Raw genomic sequence first — 18,254 nt, forward strand, 5'->3', positions numbered from 1 at the left:
CAAATCCATCGAGGGCAATCAAAATGCACAGGTATTACTCAAGGCTGAAAAGGAAAACAACACTCCTGCCCAGACCTCTGACATCAGCATTCAGCCTTATGTGACCTGCATTACTGGAGCTGATGTATTGGGAGCAAAACCACCACACAGACCTTCAAGGTCCAGCAGTGATTTTTCTGGGCTAATACTTCATCAAAAATACAATTTGGTTGATGTATCATAAACCATTTTTTTTTAAATTACCATACAAAGTATATGGGTAGCACTCTTACCAGAAAAATCTGTATTATGACTTTATGTTAGTTCAGGGTAAATAATTTTTAAGAGAATTTTTTCTCTTTTTTTCATTGAGCTACTGGTTCAGGGCCTTGGCTGTGTGGATCATCTCATTTAAGTTGGCAATATAATCAATTTAACATAACCATATTAATCCATGATGTGGGCCAGTTACCAATATGAGTTTGGCCTGGTATGCTCTCCACTTTTTGGGAAACAAAGTGTATATATATATATATATATATATATATGTATATATATATATATTTTTTTTTTTTTTTTTAAATTAGTAGATTTAGAAGTTAGTTTCAGCAGGGTTTTTTTTTTTTCAGAAGCTTTTACTGAGTTCAAGAGCTTACACTGAATTCCTCCCAGATAAATTTCTTCCCCTGTGTTCCATTTCACTAAAGTGAGAGAATCCATTTTATGGTAAACTAACTAATTTAGAAATTTATTTAGCTGTCTGTAAGTCCCAAAATGAAACCAGCCTTTTTTTTTTTTTCCCATTTCTTATTAATCTACAGGCCAGATGCATTATCTCACTTCCAGTTCTATTGAAATGAGAAAGAGGATTACTTTTTTTAATTCCCATTTGCCATCACTGCAGCAGTCCCAGAGAATTAGAAGTCCATCTCTCCATTTATTTTTAGTACTCTGATTCCTGCCTACAGTTTGGAAACAACTTCTGCAATACCCAGTGCTGCAATATGGATCTTCATTCAAGTATTAACTAGCCTATCTTGGGCTCATTTACCATTTTAACAAAATTAAATTGGCAATGTTGAGTTTGAGTTTTATTTAAGAACAGTAGAAATAAAGTGACTTTTTGCTGCTCAAAACTAGGGAAATCTTATAATGAAAGATTAGCTCTTTCTTCTTTGAAATTTTTAATGTTGAGATAAAAGACTAGCCCGTTGATTACAATGCTGGGAAACAGCATTGCTTGGGTTACTAACAACTGAATCCATTGCCAATGGGTCTTGAAAGTCTGGCTGTGTCTGTAGCCAGTACTTCAGGATTCCTTCCAGGGCTGTCCTGTACAGACACCTCATTACTTTCTGGCACATCTGCAAGTATGAATATGAAGAATGCTGCAAGTATGAATATGTAGAATGCCTGGTTTTGCTGTTCAAATCGCACTTGGATTTTGAGCCTCTTAGGGAATCAGACACTGCTTTTTCCTGGTGTTTCTACCCATATTTCTCTTGTGTTCATTTATCTGCCTGTCTTAGACTTGCTCACCTAGCTAAGCTTGCTCACTCTCCTAAATCCTGGGAGCTTTTTCTAGCACTCCAGATATAAGGCTGTGTTTTGCAGTTTGTAGTATTTTCCTCATAAAAGCGCAGAAGAAAAATTTGAATACTGGAAATCTCTGGCTTTGCAGTAGAAAACTTAGAGCTATAAAGGACGTGGTTACAGAAGCTCCATGGTAACAGGTGAGGAGATAGAAGCTTCCTTTGCCCATGCTTCAAGTCAGATGGACATGCTTTAGCTGGGTACATGATGCAGGGTATCTGTGACTTTACCAGGGTGAGGTTGTGATGACTTGATTCTAGGAGCTCACTTAAGAATATGGATTTTAAAATTACTTACTGTGGTTTCTTGTATGTGTGCATTTTTAATTATTTTCCTGAGGTTTTAAAGCACTTCAGGTACAAGAACAGCTTACAGTTTTTTCTTTACTTTTGTTATTCAGCTCTATTAAGAGTCCTAAGGGTGTGGGAACTTTCATGTTGGAGATTTTATCAAACTGAACATTTCAGTTACCACTGAAAAAAAAGAGAACAGAAACTTCAAATAGGTGGGAAATTCACCTCAGTCTCTTTCAAGCGCATTTTTTGGTGTTTGCTTTGTGTATGGTTGCTCTGGTTCCTGTGCTATTTTTCCACTGCTATGCCAAATAAGGTTGATACTGAAAATGCAGCAGGGATCCAAATCTTACCAAGGTAAATCCTGACTGATATAAATCAGAGCTGGATTTTGCAGAGCCATTTATCATGGGTTTCTGAGGCCAGTAACAAAGTGAGGAGTGTTGCATTACCAGCAGTCAAACCACCACCACCACTACCACCATCACCATCACTAGAAATGGTGGAGCATGAGAAGATCACATTTTATACCTATCACCGTCATATTTTCTGAAAAATCTCTTTGCCAAGGATTCTTCTCCTGGGAACCTGAGAAGCGGCAAAGAAAAATGAAAACAATAATTATCTGATTTGCTTCTCCTGTGTTTTGCTGCTTTGGAATGTGCTTGGACATTGTTTACCAGTGGGTGATTTTTTCACTGGTTTCATGTGAATTGCTTTAACTTAATGGCCAATCACGACCAAGCTGTGTCGAGGCTCTGGAAAGAGTCATGAGTTTTCATTATTATCTTTTAGCCTTCTGTCTGTATCCTTTCTCTATTCTTTAGTATAGTTTAGTATAGTATTCTTTAATATAATATAGATTATAATAAATTAGCCTTCTAAGAACATGGAGTCAGATGCATCATTCCTTCCTGCCATGGGGCACCCTGCAAATACAACATATTCCTGCTGGGTCTCTGTCTCTGTTGTGCAAGAGCAGAGATGGCTAATGGCCTCTGCTGTGCTGTACCCTTGAGGTGACCTGGTGGCATGTGCCCCTCCTCCTGAAGCCCAGCCCCTTGCCTTTGCCCACTCTGATGATCAGCAGTCAGCTGCTCCCATGTTAAAGATTCCTGTGAACAATTCACCAACTGGCAGTCAATGTGAGGACATGCTCATTTCCAGAGCAACATGCTCCCTCATCACCGTCTGATGACCACAGTCATCAGATCAGAAATGCTCTTTGTAAGGGGGATCTCTGCTTTCCCTTTTAAAGCAATAGCATGTGCTTCAATGCAGGGAACTTCACTGGTTGCTGGCAAGCTTTTCCTGAAAGGAATTGTGTCTCTGTTTAAGTCATATATGAGCATGACAGAAACTTTCATCCTGAATAAAGTTGTGTATTGCATTACATAACCTCTTAAAAGAAAAAGAAAAGAGCAACTGTTATAGCAGCACTTATATTTATGAGCAGTTTTTCATGGTATTTGCTCCACTTAGGCTGTAATGCTTCTCTGATACAGATGCTTAATCTGTTCTTTATTTTCCAGAAAGCCATGCAAATGTCATCCAATAATTCTCATTTCAAACCTACCCAGCCCTTTGGCTAATCACTGTGGTAAATATTTTTAATATTTTTTCAGAAATCTTTCAGATGCTGCACAGAATTAGCTGAGCCTTGGGGTTGTTTTTTTTCCTTTCTTTTTTATTTTTTTTCTGTTAGATTGGAGTTTTTGTTGGCAGCAGTGGACTTCAACAAGACTGGCTGCTGTGCAGAGGCAGAGGGGAAGGCATCTTGCAGGTTACCATAGCTGATGTATCTGTTCTAAAGGAAGAAAGCAGCAAACAGCACAGTGTCTGAGATGATCTGGGTATGCACAAGTTTCAATAAGGTGACTGCATATTAATCTCTCCTCTTTCTCTCCAGGTGTGCACCCCTTTGCCTCCCTAGGAGGTGCTGTTCAGCTGAAGCACTCTGGTTTTGGGCACTTCAGTAAGTGATGACTATTTATGGCTTGCATATCCCAATTTAATACCAGTAGAAGAGAGCTAAACCTTTGCCTTCATTCAGCCATTGCAGTCAGTGGGATGATTAATGAAGGAAGATGCTTGGTAGTATATTTAAATATCACTCAAGTTTTTTCCCCTCCTCCCTTTGAACATTTTCTTAGTAATAACTGCAAAAAGATGCTTGTATATGGGATTTTTACCTATAGGTTTTTTAGTATTTACATGCCATTACTAAATGTTTGCTTGAAATATTTGAAACTTTAGCAGTGGATTTTGTGCTAATATCAAAGATTAAATTAATTAAATATGGAAATTAATTTCAAAATATTTTAAATTATTTTACTAAAAATATACTGCAAAACAGAGTGGCATGCTAAATACAGTCAACAAGGGGAACACTAATACTATCAATCCAGGTAGGCATTCATATGTTGAAATCTAATGAAAAAGTTTTGCCTTTTGTTCATATTTTGGGCTGCTGACTATGATTATAGCTTCATGGAAAATGAAAGGCAACTTCTCCTTTATTCAGATGAAATGTACTGCCCTCTAATTAATACTCAGGGTCATTCCATAACAATTTTTGTAAAAATATTTGAGTGTTAGTAGAGAAGATGAGGAGTATTTATTTTCCAAGCATGGTTTTACTCATTCTTTTCCCATTATCACATGTAATGATTGACATTCATTTGCAGTACTTCAGCTGAGCTCTGTGCATGCTGTTCAACTATTAATATCCACTGCAGGGAGAAAGAAGGAACAAAACCACAGAGCTCAGAGTTTCTCTAAGCCAATGCATCATTATTCAATGTAGAGAGAGGTGACAGAACTTTTACTAAAACAACTGTGTCTATAAACCTTGGGTTGTTTATACATTATCTTAGAAGTGGAAAGCTGACAGATTTCCAGTCTGCAACAGGCAGTGGTTGGACAGAAGACAGGGACTAGGCAAATAAAAGCTCCATACATCATTTAGTTCCCAAAGTACAAGGTGACTGTTCTAAACCATTAGAATAGATGACAGCAAGACTACCCTCCACAGAGCACTTCATTGCTTCTGCAGTGAAGGGTTCATCTGATTTCATTACTTTCTTGCTCACGATTTCCTGTTCTGCAGGAAAGGGAGAAAAGTTTGGCTTTGCTTTGTGCATATGTGTTTGCACATCCTTTATTGCTCATGATGCTCATCACAGATACCCCAGCATCCTGCGGGAATGCTTCACCTCTCCTCACTCCTAAGGCACCTAGCAAGTCAGGGAACAGCTTACTGTGATCCAGAGCTTTTTCACATCAGCTCCAGGCAAGAGTGTTTCCAGGGAAATGTATACCTGAATCTATATATTGGTGAACTGGATTCCTGAGGATGATGCTGATGAAAAATGACATAACATAAATGGGCAAGGGTGTCTTATGCCCTGTCTGCTGCTCGTAAAGTAACAGCATATGTCTAAAAATCCACATCTTGCTGACTGCGGGAATCTAGCATCCCTGATTTAACTGTATATTTGAGACACAGACATGACCTGAAACTGCTTGCTACTTCTACAACTTCCAATGACACCTCTAGACCGGAAAATTTACATCCTTAGGAAAATTTTTAGGTATCTGATCTTATATAAAAAATTGCAATCAATCAGTTGCAAACTCCCCAGGTTTCTTGTCAGGTCTGGTTCCCTCTAGGCAGAAATCTGCAGGCCAAGATAACCTCTGAGCACTTGTCACCTTTCACTGACATGCTCACCTGGACTGCAGGTGAGGAGGAGAGCATTCTGGGAGGGGATCTGTCAGGTCCTCACCTCAGGATGCAAAGTGTGCTGCAGAGATACAGAGTGAGACCACTTGTGTCATCTTTTATGGCAACAGAATGCTCTTGCTCTGAGAAAGCACTCAAAACTCAAAATACATGGTTGACAGCAACTGGAAGGAGGGTGAGGGCATGCAAGCTGGGTGTGTGCATGGCTGCAGGAGACAAAGGCTGTGCTCCCCACACAGGGATGACCTTGGAGACTGCTGAGGAGACCCTTGGCTCGTGCTCAGCACTGACAAGGCAGAGGCTGGCACAAGGTCACACTGTTTAATGGAGAGTGCAAGCCTTAGCAAGGTGCCACTGCCTCTTGGATTTCCAAGGATGAATGGCACTTGCAGACCTTCAAGCATCTCCTGCCCTGCCCTCACCCTGCCCACAGCCCATGTTGGAGAGGGGCTGTGGAGGGGTCAGGTCCCAGGGGGAAGTAATTCCATCCATTGATAGCACAGCTACGCAGAGTTTGTGCTTTGCAGAATTATTTTTTTTTGATCACAATCTTTGTAAGCCTAGACTGCCACTCATCTCTCCAGGAAGAGGATTCCTTCAGGGAGCAGGTCATTATGAAAATGCCCACATATCCAGGAAAGGCATTCCAATTTTCTTTTGGAAAGCTTCAGCTTGCCACGAAAACAGTGGTGAAATCCTGATGTACTCATAATCACGTAAGAACTGGAAATTTTTAAGGTGAAAAACTTTAATAAAAGACCACATTGATGATATTTAGTCAAATCTGACCCTCAGATTACAGTATCTTTTGCTACTTCTCAAAAAAAATTTAACAACTTTTATTGAAACTGAAAAAAAAAAAAGTCTAGTAATAAAACCAGCAGTCCAAAAAAAGCTAGACAGGAACAAGTAATATTTCTTACTAACAGCTTCTAGATGTCTGAGGAAATACTGTGCCACCCAAGCAGACAATAAACCAAATTTCTTTCGAGCTAACATTAGCAATTAACAAAATAGTATTTTTGTTTTTTGAGTAAGAGCTACACCAAAGGAAATAATGCAAAATGCATGGGAAGAGTTTAATTAATATCCCTAAACACCATATTCTTGGAGATGATAGAAACAACAGGCATATATATTAATTAATTGGGTAAAATTATCTGCTTAGTTAAATGGATGTAATTATTGTTAAATTAGTTAAATTATTGTTATTAGTTAAATGGATGTAATGTCTTGAGGTCTATCTTTTAAAGTCCTTTCACTGCTTTAAAAAATATCTGGGACAAGTTTTTCATTGAAGAGACTAGAATTTTGCTTGACCAAAATGTCTAAGCAAAACCTTTCTGAGAGATTCAGTATTTAGTTTGCTAATTCATGTGGACAGAATCTAGTCAATAACAGGAAAATCTACTTTGAAATAGTTCTATTTACCCAGAACCCACATACAGAGGAGAAATCAAGTGGTGGTTTTTTTTCCAGATAGAGGCTTATTTTGAGTGACACTAAAAGTGGTCATGATGACACATAAATCAGAGCTTAAAGGAGTTAAAGAAAGTGAAGTAGTGAGAATGCAGAGTTAAGTCAGAGGTGAAGAACCAAAGGATAAAATGTAAGGCAGGATATAGGTATTGAAAAATCTTGCAAGAGAAAGAGAATTGTGTCAAAATTGTGGAATGTCCTCTGGAGTCATCATGAGATCCACTAAAATGAGTTGTTAATAGGAGAGCAACTATTCTGGTTGGGAAAGAACTGCATCAAGAGATGAGACTCTGTTCCTGTCAGAAAGATACTTTATTCTACTTGGCATGCTCAAGTGTTTTCTTCCCCATAAAAAATTAAAAAGTCAAGAAAATCACTTAAGATTTGACAATACACTGATAGTTAAAGGACAGCTTTAGATTTATGATATTGTTTCAATCAAGTCCAATCAGCTCAGACTTGTATATTTTATCCGTGCTCCAGCCGTAGGGATGCTGGCTGCTCTGATAAAATTAAATTGATTTGTTTCTCTCAGTTCCACACAAGCTACATCCTGCTTTGTCACATTTGGCTTCTGATAAAACACCACTGGCACACTGTTCCACCTCAAAATGCTGCCTGTGGCTCAGGCCTATTTTCCCTAAGGAATGACATAAACCATCCATGAGATGAGATATAGACTCATGTAGATTTAGACAGAAGCCAGTTGTTCTGATTACTTTTTTTTAGTTTAAAATTACAGAGCTGGCATGAAGGAAGACCTCATGTGTTTCAACTCAGTGCAACTGGCACACAGTATCAATGCTCTCAAGACTGTAAATAAGGTTTCTTGCTGTGTCTTTAGAGCATCTGGGAATACTGAAATTCCTTCTCTTCTGCATTTTTCCCTTCTCCTTCTCCTACTCCAAAAAAACCAAGACCCAAACCCAATGTACCATTACATCCATAAAGAAATGAGTAGTGGGTATCAGTTCTTAAAATCTCTGTCTAAAACATGAGAATTGGGATTTAGGCTACCCTGTTGGTCAGTAGCATTTATTTCTGGAGCTTTTTAGGCTTCAAGCAGTTCTCTGCAAGAAGGCAGAGGCACATGTGTAAGAATTCCATTGGTCTTACTCTGAACCACAGTGCATGCTGCTGGTTTTTCTCTTCACTGGAGGTAATAAATTCCCCGAGATCAAAACTGTTGATCTGAGCCAAATTTGTGATCTATTCCAGTTCTGTTCCTCATGGCTAACACTGTGGACTTTGTTCAGCTGAGATATCTTCTATGTGAATGTCAAATGTTGTCTTCATACAAAGCTTCCTTGCTTAGCATCAGAAACTGATAACACAGCCATTGCTTTCTCCACTGTATGCACTCAAGGCAAAAATTCCCTTTGATGATCTGTGAACTGGACCATGATCCAACATGGGCTACTGTGAATGCTCTAGTCATCCATCTACTTTGTGAAAATCTGCCAGCTCTTGATAACTGCTTGCAAAACCTTGTTTAGAGATCCTATACAAATGAAATGATGTGTGTTACAATTTACAGTTTCTTTTGCTTATCCAAGAGGTTCTCTAATAGAATATAGAAATATTCTCTTGTTTTCATTGGGACACTTTTCACTGTACAGAAAAGAATATCTCTTCCATGCTCACTGGCAAACCAGCTTCCTTTTTCATTGCTTCCACATTTGAATGGCAAACTAATGGTGTGACTACTCAGCTGTCTCAGGTACTCTTGTAGTGAGTTTTTTTATGGTTTGAGCACTGTTGAACAAGAAATACGATGAATTTTGCAAAGCTAAATATTCTGCTCAGCTAGTGCAAATTTAATTTGGTTTCCACAGTTTCTCAAAATACAGTGATGTATTATCTTTTCTCCCAGAATTCCAGCACACACATTAGTTGTAAAATGAGCTTGATCTGAAGCTAAATTATAATGTTGCATTGAAGTAAGTTTTTACTTACAAGACATCTATATCATTTGCAGCAGGAGCTGTAGAGATTGAGAAGGGCAATTATAAGAAAAAAACCCAACCCTTCAATATAGTGTTCTCTGGAAAATTGACTCCCTTTCACGGGAATGCTCAGAGCAGAAATAAATCAGGGTGTATACATCCCTCAGGTCCAGTGCTGATGGGTATGGAAGAAAAGTCCATGAAAAAAGGTCTTCTGAAAAGGCTTTGGATGGTATGCAACAATGTGCAACAAAATTTGAGCAAAGAGGAGAAAAATATGGAATAGCTGTTTCTGATGAAAATCTGTGTTCTCTTATTCCAATAAATCGTAGGATGGTGCACTGAGGAACATAGAAAGCAATTAAATAATCCCATCTTTATAAGTATGCACATGTGAATGAAGTTACAATTCCATTTCATCAGAAGTTCCACAATTTCTTAATATATGAATACAGCTTTAGAAATTCTAGGGTCTCTTTTTTTTCAATAATTTCTGTGTGTGGTGATATGTATATATATATATCTATATATCTATATCACACACACATACAAATATATATGTATATCTGATTTAATGTTTCTTCTTAATGAGATTTGAAAGCTACTTAGTAATGTGCCTTGAGTCCTTAGAATTAAAATTTTCCTTTATCTTTGTGGAGGAGGATGAGGTGAAGCAGAGTACTGAGAGTGTTAGGCATTATGGAACAGTTGACACTAAAATGGAAAATAATAAGAAAAAAAATGTGACACATCTGGCAATAATTAAACAGTATTAGATAAATAAATTTATAGGGAAGTTTAAGAGTTAAAATAACTGTTGGGATAAATGACTCTGTAAACAAACATTTTTCTGAGTAAGATTCAAATGAAGGACCACTGGGAATGCTAGTGAAACACTGTTTCAGACACTTGAATGAAAATTTATGAATTGTTGAAAAACATTTCATCTGGATTTCTGAGAGGGCTATATGACATTTTTTTGGTCTGGGGCAATTAAACCTGTTGCTTTATAAAAATATAAGAATAGGATTATCAGTTAATCTCAATATTTTATCAGACCTCTAGATTAATGTTTGTATAATTTTTAATGTGGCAATTTTAATTATTAAAAAATTAGAAAACCAGATGGAATTACAAAACAGCAACAGATTACTTAATTAACTTTTGCTATTGGGATAAATAGAACATACCACAGAATATATCAAAGCAGACACCAATGAGACACTATACATCCATTAGTATGCAGGAGGTTTTCTCTTCAGACAGCAGTTCTTATCAGACATAAGCATATGCCTATCCATCTTATTGAATAAACCCAGCAACTCCTCATGTTATAATCCACAGCATATAACATCATGGCAAAAACCTGAAGAAGTACTCTATGATGCTCCCTGCAGACCATTGAAATATCCCACTAAGTACGTGAGGGGGAAAAAAATGAAAAAAAATGATTGCTATCATTTTATGAAGTAGTATAACATGTAAGTTAGTCTGCAAATACTAACAAACATCCTTCAGCTGTGAAAGGGCCTTAAACAAAAAGTAATCAAAACATCAGATTTTAAAATTGTTGATATATTTGTCTAAGCATATCACAAATACTCTGTCAGCTCCATTGCCTGATATGTATTACATACCTGGGTAAAAATAGGAGTGAATCAGATGAAGAGCAGATCTGTAAACCCATAATAATATAAATCTTCTTTACTTATATGAAACATCCTTTGAACTTATTGCAGTACTATGTAGATTTTTGCAAATTCTTAGTATAATTTGCAAAGATGTTCTCTGAAATAAAAATTATTTCAAACAGGATTCCAGAAGCTCTACAATTGCTTCTTTAGGAAAGAACCCCAGCTGATGACTTCCAAGATTCCCAGTAAAACTGATGATAATTATTGCACACCAAATACGTTCCTACATGATGTGCACTGATACCTTTTTATTTAATAAAAATGAGTGTCACCATATATATGTGCATACATTTGGTTATTGCTATCAGAATTAAAAGCCTGCAATTTAAACCCAGCCTATTAGAAAAAGGGCTCAGCAGACCCACACAAATGGAAATGACTACTTGCCACAGGTTTTTAACCAGGCTTTGAAACAATGTGTTTGTTAGTACCTTCAGATTAATATCAGTTAGTTTTTGAACAGTTTCAATCTCATGCTAGATGATTCAAACCAGATGAAAATAAAAATGTGCTACCCAAAACAAAAGAATACAGAAAATACAGTATTGTAGTATTTACTGAACAAAATAACAAAAATCATGTTTCCTTTTTTTTTTAACAGCATTAAGTAATCAAACTTAGGCCATACAAGCATCAAGAAATGTAAGTAACTGTACTATTAAGGTGGTATCTACAACTTTTTTAAACGGGTCAAAATCCAAAACCACAAATGTTGTCTGCCTCACTTAAAAATCATTCAAGTGCCTTGCACAGTATGTAAATAAATTGATAGTAAATGACTGCTATGAAACATACATGCAGTACCTGAATTTTATATTTCAATACCTCAGGCCCAGATCATCAAAGCATTTAGGTTTCCACTCCTCAAGGAAGCTCTGGGTCTCCATGTATATTAACCCCTCCCCTGAAAGGAGTAACTGGTTTTGATGGTGTGAATTTATAGTGTTGTCTTTCCCTGTGCAGGGAGGGAAAGGGTCAATTTTACAGAAAGAATGGTTCCAATAGGCAGAAAGTTTATGGACTGCAACTATATGAACCACCTTCCCTACACAACATAAAAATATTCTAATATTAAGGATTATTTTACAACTCAGTGGAAATATGCAGTAATGCAATTCATTTCCTTTGTCTGGATGACAAAAATGCAGTCTTAACAGTCACAAGAACCCGCCTTGTGTTAGCTATAAAAAAAAATATATTTATATATATATTTATGCAACTACTATGTGCATTAAACAAAACCACTGTATGAATCAGCAGGGTTCAATAACACTTGTATCTGAATCTCTGAAAGGGGTGCATTGAAGTCTATGGTGCTTCTCAGTAAGGACTCACAATGAAATGGTAAAGAATAGAAACCCATTTATTTTAAATCTTATTTTTCTTACCCCATTGCCTAAGAAATGGTCCATAAGCTCTCTGGCAGCTAAAAGGATCTGTTGCCTTTACTTCAACATACTGCTGAGAAATGAAAAATACACCTTAATACAAACCTGATAATTCACTTTTTAGGGAACACTGAAATCGAAAATCAGCCAAACATCATTGTGAACTCCCATGAAATAATTCCACCATCATGAAAATTCTCTGCTGTCTTCAGTTCTTACCAATCTGTGTATCATGAGTTGTTTAGCAGCCTAGTAATCAGCAATGTACAAGAAACATTGTATTATTCCTGGAAAGCATTTACATTTTGACTCACTCAGGTTGGCAGGTCGATTAAGAATTGAAAAGTGTATTTCACATCTGCTTATATAAATGTTGGAAAATTCCTTTGCTTCTTCTTTACCTGTCTTAAGATACTTTTCTCAATCACACTGTGATCAATGCCCTTTGCACTGGAATGGTACAGATTTTTTCCTCAGTCTGAGATAACAGAGAAGAAGACTTGAACCAAAGGGCAACACCCTTGCACACCAAAGCTTTATTATATTTCTGATTACTGTGCATCCCCACACCTAAAGCAAATAACATGGCTCTTGTGCCATGGTTCTGATACTGTAGGTGTCCACTGACAAGTGTTCTGCATGAACCATTGTGTCTCAGTCCACTAACAAAAACTACTGTGCAGTAGTAATCTGGTATCTTAGATAGTTTTTCTTCTTGGACAAAGTTTATCCAGAATCTTCTTTCTATCAGGCTACAGCAGCTTAGGGCTCCTTTTCTTTAAAGAGAGGCAAAATAAATGTCTTACACCTGTAGGCCAGTACTGGTGCTCTGTCCCAGAAATTTTAGCACTGCTCTGATACGATGAACCCTTCTTTTTCTCCCACTGGTTCCACCTCAGCATAGGCAGGATGTCCAGATCCTCTTCTGAATTTCATTGCTGGCCATCTGCTTGGACGTCGCTACAACGGCAATAAAAAAAGAAACTTTTAAGAGGGGTACTACAATAAATTGTTAATAAAAAGACCTAATAATATCTTGCAATTTTGACCTCTCATACTACCTGGGTATGAGATATTGTTACCTGGGTAGTATGAGAGGTCAACCACACTCCCTGTAGTTGTTACAGGAATAGAAAGGCACAGTTCAGCAGCAGCAAAAGTCAGAGGAATAAATACCTCTTTTTAAATTTATGGGGGATGACTGTTCTCAAACACATAACAATTACCACTACTCTTAGCAATGAAGAGGATGAAATAGCTCCTGTCTAAAATGGCTGATTATTGGATTTGTCACATAAAGAACTGATGCTCCACTAACCTCAAGAGGATCTGTTCAATGCCCTTCCTTCCTAGTTCTGCAGAGGAATTTTCCAATATACTCTATGCCATGGGAAAATATGTGGCAGAGTTGACAGGAACTTTAATTAAAAAATTATTTAGGATAAAATTCTGGCACGCTTATGCAGGACTCTCAAAATAATGACTTCCTATTTCAAGTGCCATAATTTCTACTTGAGTAGTTTACTTTGATGGTTCAAATAGAAGCAACATTTTTATTTAAACTCTTAAGAACTTTGAGTACGAGAGCCTTAAGAAGTCCTAACCAGTTTCCACTAGGAAATTGGGTGTCTGCTTTAAAAAAAGCTAATAAGCAGAGAAAAGAAACAGTTATTTTCTAGGGTAGATAAAAAAATTCCTGTATTATTATGATATCTCTAGGAAGGAAAAGTGCTTTAAACAATCTGTATTTTCAAATGAATTAATGCCAGGTAAGGCTCAGTATTTGGGTGACCACTCTGAGATTATGTCAAAGGGAATAGCTTTCAGGAAAATAGGGAAACTCCTTCATAGAGTCAGTGAGAAGAAAAATCTTTCCTAAAAAGATTTTTCCCTATTGAAAATTGTATCTGCCAAATATACTGATTTATTTCTCTTTACTGACAAGAGTTACAATCTGCTTGGAAAGAGGGCTAGTAAGACAGAAACTTATATAGAAACATTGCAGGAAAATGAGAGGAGAATCAATGAAAACAAGTTACAGCCTATATTTTCATTGACAGCTCAAAAGCAAAATAATTTTACTTTATGATCTTTATTCTGAATATAAACACTGCATTTGATTTTCTGTCCCTATAATACCCCATTTTTATTTCCTTTCAATCACAAAGGAGACTTGATGCTGCTGAGGGGTGTTTTGGTGGCCACAATACAGCCACAGCCATGTTTTGCTGGGACTCATGGTGCTGCTGGGTAGGACTCACTAAAGACATCTTGAGGTGTCACTGGATCTTGTTTCCAACAAGCCACACAGCTGACTGCAGGTTCAGCACAAAGTCTTCCTCATTTTCAGGGAGATACCTCCTAAAAGCAACTGCTTCCTTTTCCTCCCATTGCAGGATCAGGTTACTTTTGAGGCATTCAGAGCTTAATTCTGTTTGGCAGGTGATTTAAAATGCCAGACTTTTCAGTGCAGCACCTTCCTACAAAATAGGAAGGCAGAACACTGTCTTCTTTAATGGATGTCTCTTCCTAACAAGAAAACTTAGTCTATTCAAACTTTGGAGAGTTTTTTCTACCAAAGCTTAATTCTGTGTGTTTTCAAAATTAAGAAGACTGTTTGGTTACTGCTAAAGAAAAAGCGTCATATTCTGTTCTCAGGCTCACTAAAGTAAATCAGGAAAAATGCTATTAAATATAAAGGGTTTATTTCAGATTTCCACTGGTACAAATGAGAAAGGAATTAGATGGAGAGGTCTCTAATGAAAAGGGAAAAGGAAAAAACAATGGAAAGCTAGCAGGAAAGAATAACTAGAAATGGTATCAAATGGCAACACGTAAGGACGAGCTGGGTTTTAATATACTAAGTTGCTTCCTGATTTAATTTTAAGGTTTATCTATTATTATTTAGTACTTCGTTGCTACATTGATGATAGATACTAAATTTACCATTTTGTACTACTCTTTTTAATTGGCCTTTTCAGATGATTAGTTATGGAACAGATGTGTATCAGTTTTAATGATACAAGCCATAAGACATAAATATGAGTGGTTTTTCCAGAAATAAAGCAAAAGACTTGAAGGTCATCTTCTAATATTGCAGTTACAGTTTTCTGCGGTTTCTTGCCATGTCTGAGGTGAGATTTTCCCTTTAAAGTGATTGTTTAATTTCAGCTTCATTATGTGCAGGGTAACAGTTTTAAAAGAGAGCACTGACAAACTATCAACTCATTGCCTTATGTAACCCCTTAAAAGCTGTAAAAATATTTCAGCTTTAACTGAAAAAAACAAAAGTAACTTGATAGATGTTGGGAGATACAAAGTTCCTTCATTTACTGAAGCAGCTCAGGAAATACTTAATGCATTCTTTTTTCTCTGTGAAGACTATTAAAAAAACAGAAAAAACCCCTACCCCCAAACAAACCAACCAAACAAAACGACCAAAAAACCCCACCAAACCCAAACCAAACAGGGAGAAAGCAAGCTGGGTACTTAATTAACTAATTCCCAATATTAGTAGGAAAAAATATGTTTCTTCATCTGGAATCAGAACAGTTAAAGGAAATCCTCTGAGCTGTGGCTGGAGAGTTGTAACTCCTTCTTCCTTTCAGGGCATTACAAAGCAGGAAAATGGGACTAGTATTTTTTTAAAATGTTTTGAAGCTTCCTTGAGTTCACTATTTTAAGCAACAAAGTTGAGAGAAAAGCACTTGTGACCCTACATGACCAGGATGCAGAAGAAATATGTTGAGATGCAGGGAAATAATTTATGAGATACATTAAAAAAGTTAGTTCCTATTAAAGATCAGTAAGATAAAGGGAAAAAAATCCAGCAGTTGGATAATCTATGGAAAGTGAGGTCTACCTTTCATTTTCCTACATTATGTCTGTCTACACCATTGCTGGTGGCTGTGCAGGATGTTCGACTTCCTGCAGCAATACAAAGACTAAAATAAGTATATTTATATCTATCTTGCAGAAGAGACAGAATTTATACCATTTTACTTACTTCTTAGGGAAAACCAGAGGGGATTCTGCCTATTAAAACTATAGGGTAGAAACTGAAGTGACTTCTCCCTCTGATTGCAAGGAAAGATCTCCAAGTGTATTCTTCTTTTTGATCACTTTCCTTTTGACATCTTTCAATATCAGGGATTTTTGAGCCTTATAGGTCCTTGCTTATCCATGAAAATCATATTATCTCATTTAGATGTTTCAAAAAAGGGTTTGAGACATATCTGAGTGCAGTTAATTGGATACAATCTAAATAAAACTCAGTTGTTTTGATCTGAACATGGTTTCTAGTGTTACAGTTGGTGATTTTTTACAGGTTGCTAGCTGTAGACGATCTTATTTCCTGCTGAACAGTAACCAATACTACAAGATCAGTTACAGGAGGATGGACAGTTGTGAAAAGTTGCGTTGAAATACTGGTATCTGAAGACTGATTCCCTGCTTCTGGGAGTTTTTGGTGCTAACATTGTCTCTAAAATGTATGTAATTTAACACTTTTCTTCTGAGATGTTAATTTATCAAAAGCAATTGTAATAATGTATATTTTGTTAGCTGCAGCAATTTTATACTTTTACATTTCCTTTCATACATCTGTGTAAAGACAAGTTTCTACCAGTAATGGACCAAAGGAACTTGGCAACAGGTATTACATATTTGATATTTTTACATCCTAGCCTCTATTATTATCCTTAGTCTATATTTCCCTGAGTACACAAAAATGGAATGAGAACAATTCTGTACAGAAGAGCAGTGAAGGAAAACAGTAATGAAATATTAGCCCCTCTGTCATCTCCTCAACCCTGCCATACACGTTTTGTTCCAAAAGATTTCTAAAACACGATCAAAAGTTTCTTTGTATCTTTCAACCAGCATAAAATCCCAGAGTGCTTCTGCATGCATCAGCTCTTCATTCCTATTCAGCAGTAAACTTGAACTGTGGATTTCATCAAGACGTGCACACTCTTTCTAAAACTGAATTTACTGAGTATAAATACTGAGTATACTGAGTACAAATACTTGACATAACATGAGAAGGTCAATCTTTCAAAGTCTTGACTCTCCAGAGCTCCCTAGTAAACTTGATTTACCACTAAACTACACAAAAGCTGAAGTTATTGAGTACCTTTTAGACTGAATGCTCTGGCACAACTTTGTCTCCTCTATGTATTGATTTTTTCTATATTTCAATCTTTCAAACTTCCAGAGGGCTGGTTCATTGTGTCTACTGAAGGGCTGCATCTTACATTTCCACTAATGTCAAATTCCTTGTCTAATTCAGGAGTATAGGCACATTTAAATCTATTTAAAAGCTGTACTCTTTAATCACACTTTGTCAAGAAGGCCAATTTAATTCTGACAATATGGAAATATGCAAATATGGACTAATCAAAATTCTGGATTTATGATGAAAACTTCAGAAAAACTGTTATGACTTACAAAAATAGATTAAGAAAAAGGGAACAAAACTATAATAAGGTCTTACTAAATGACTAAATAATTAAATGTTAATCTGATATTATTCAAGGCTCATTAGTCCAAGTACCTGTCCAGTGTTAATCTGCCTCAGTATTCAGGGCTTTGGTTTCTTGTGAGAAGTAAGGATCTTTCTGTTACCAAGTACCTTGACCATAACATGTACTTTTGTGCTCAAAGTTATCTGAAATTTGTGCATGAGTCTTTAATGTCTTCTAGAAACACCCAATTTATTTGACAAATCACAGTCAGAAGTGGATGAAGCTACGAATATCTGAAACTATACTTCTGATATATATTCCCAGGAATAAGAAAAGAGCAATTGCCTGACACCATGTTAAATTCATATTTTGAAGAAACTGTTCTCAAATAAGGATTGCTTCAGACTTAAGATTTAGTAGAGCCATTTACAGGCTTCATTTATTTTTCCTTTTGATAGAAGTACTTGTTTAATGTATCTTTTTGTGATTTAAACCATCTTTCTATAATGTTTTTTGCAGTCTTATGTTCATCTGAGGAGCTGGCTGCTGAAGGACAAAAACCAGAATGCCTCCTTCCTCTACACCTTTGACTTTTATTGTCAGTGTTGATTATTTATTTAAGTGCTTCTCCCTTGTGGTTGATTTAGGTTTCCCTTGCTGAACTGATGGTTC

The 18,254-nt window shown here is 36.6% G+C and overlaps 1 protein-coding gene across 1 annotated transcript in view; it reads right to left on the reverse strand.

Moving 5' to 3' along the window:
• Positions 1-7,382: 7,382 nt before the first annotated feature.
• PLXDC2 (plexin domain containing 2) overlaps positions 7,383-18,254 on the reverse strand; it is a 257,404-nt gene continuing 246,532 nt past the window's right edge. The window contains exon 14 of the mRNA XM_054632727.2: positions 7,383-13,077. Within this exon, the coding sequence (XP_054488702.1) occupies positions 12,961-13,077 (117 nt within the window). The 3' untranslated portion in view covers positions 7,383-12,960. The remainder of the gene's footprint in view (positions 13,078-18,254) is intronic.

Source organism: Agelaius phoeniceus, chromosome 1 (assembly GCF_051311805.1).
Source record: "Agelaius phoeniceus isolate bAgePho1 chromosome 1, bAgePho1.hap1, whole genome shotgun sequence".
Taxonomy (NCBI): domain Eukaryota; kingdom Metazoa; phylum Chordata; class Aves; order Passeriformes; family Icteridae; genus Agelaius; species Agelaius phoeniceus.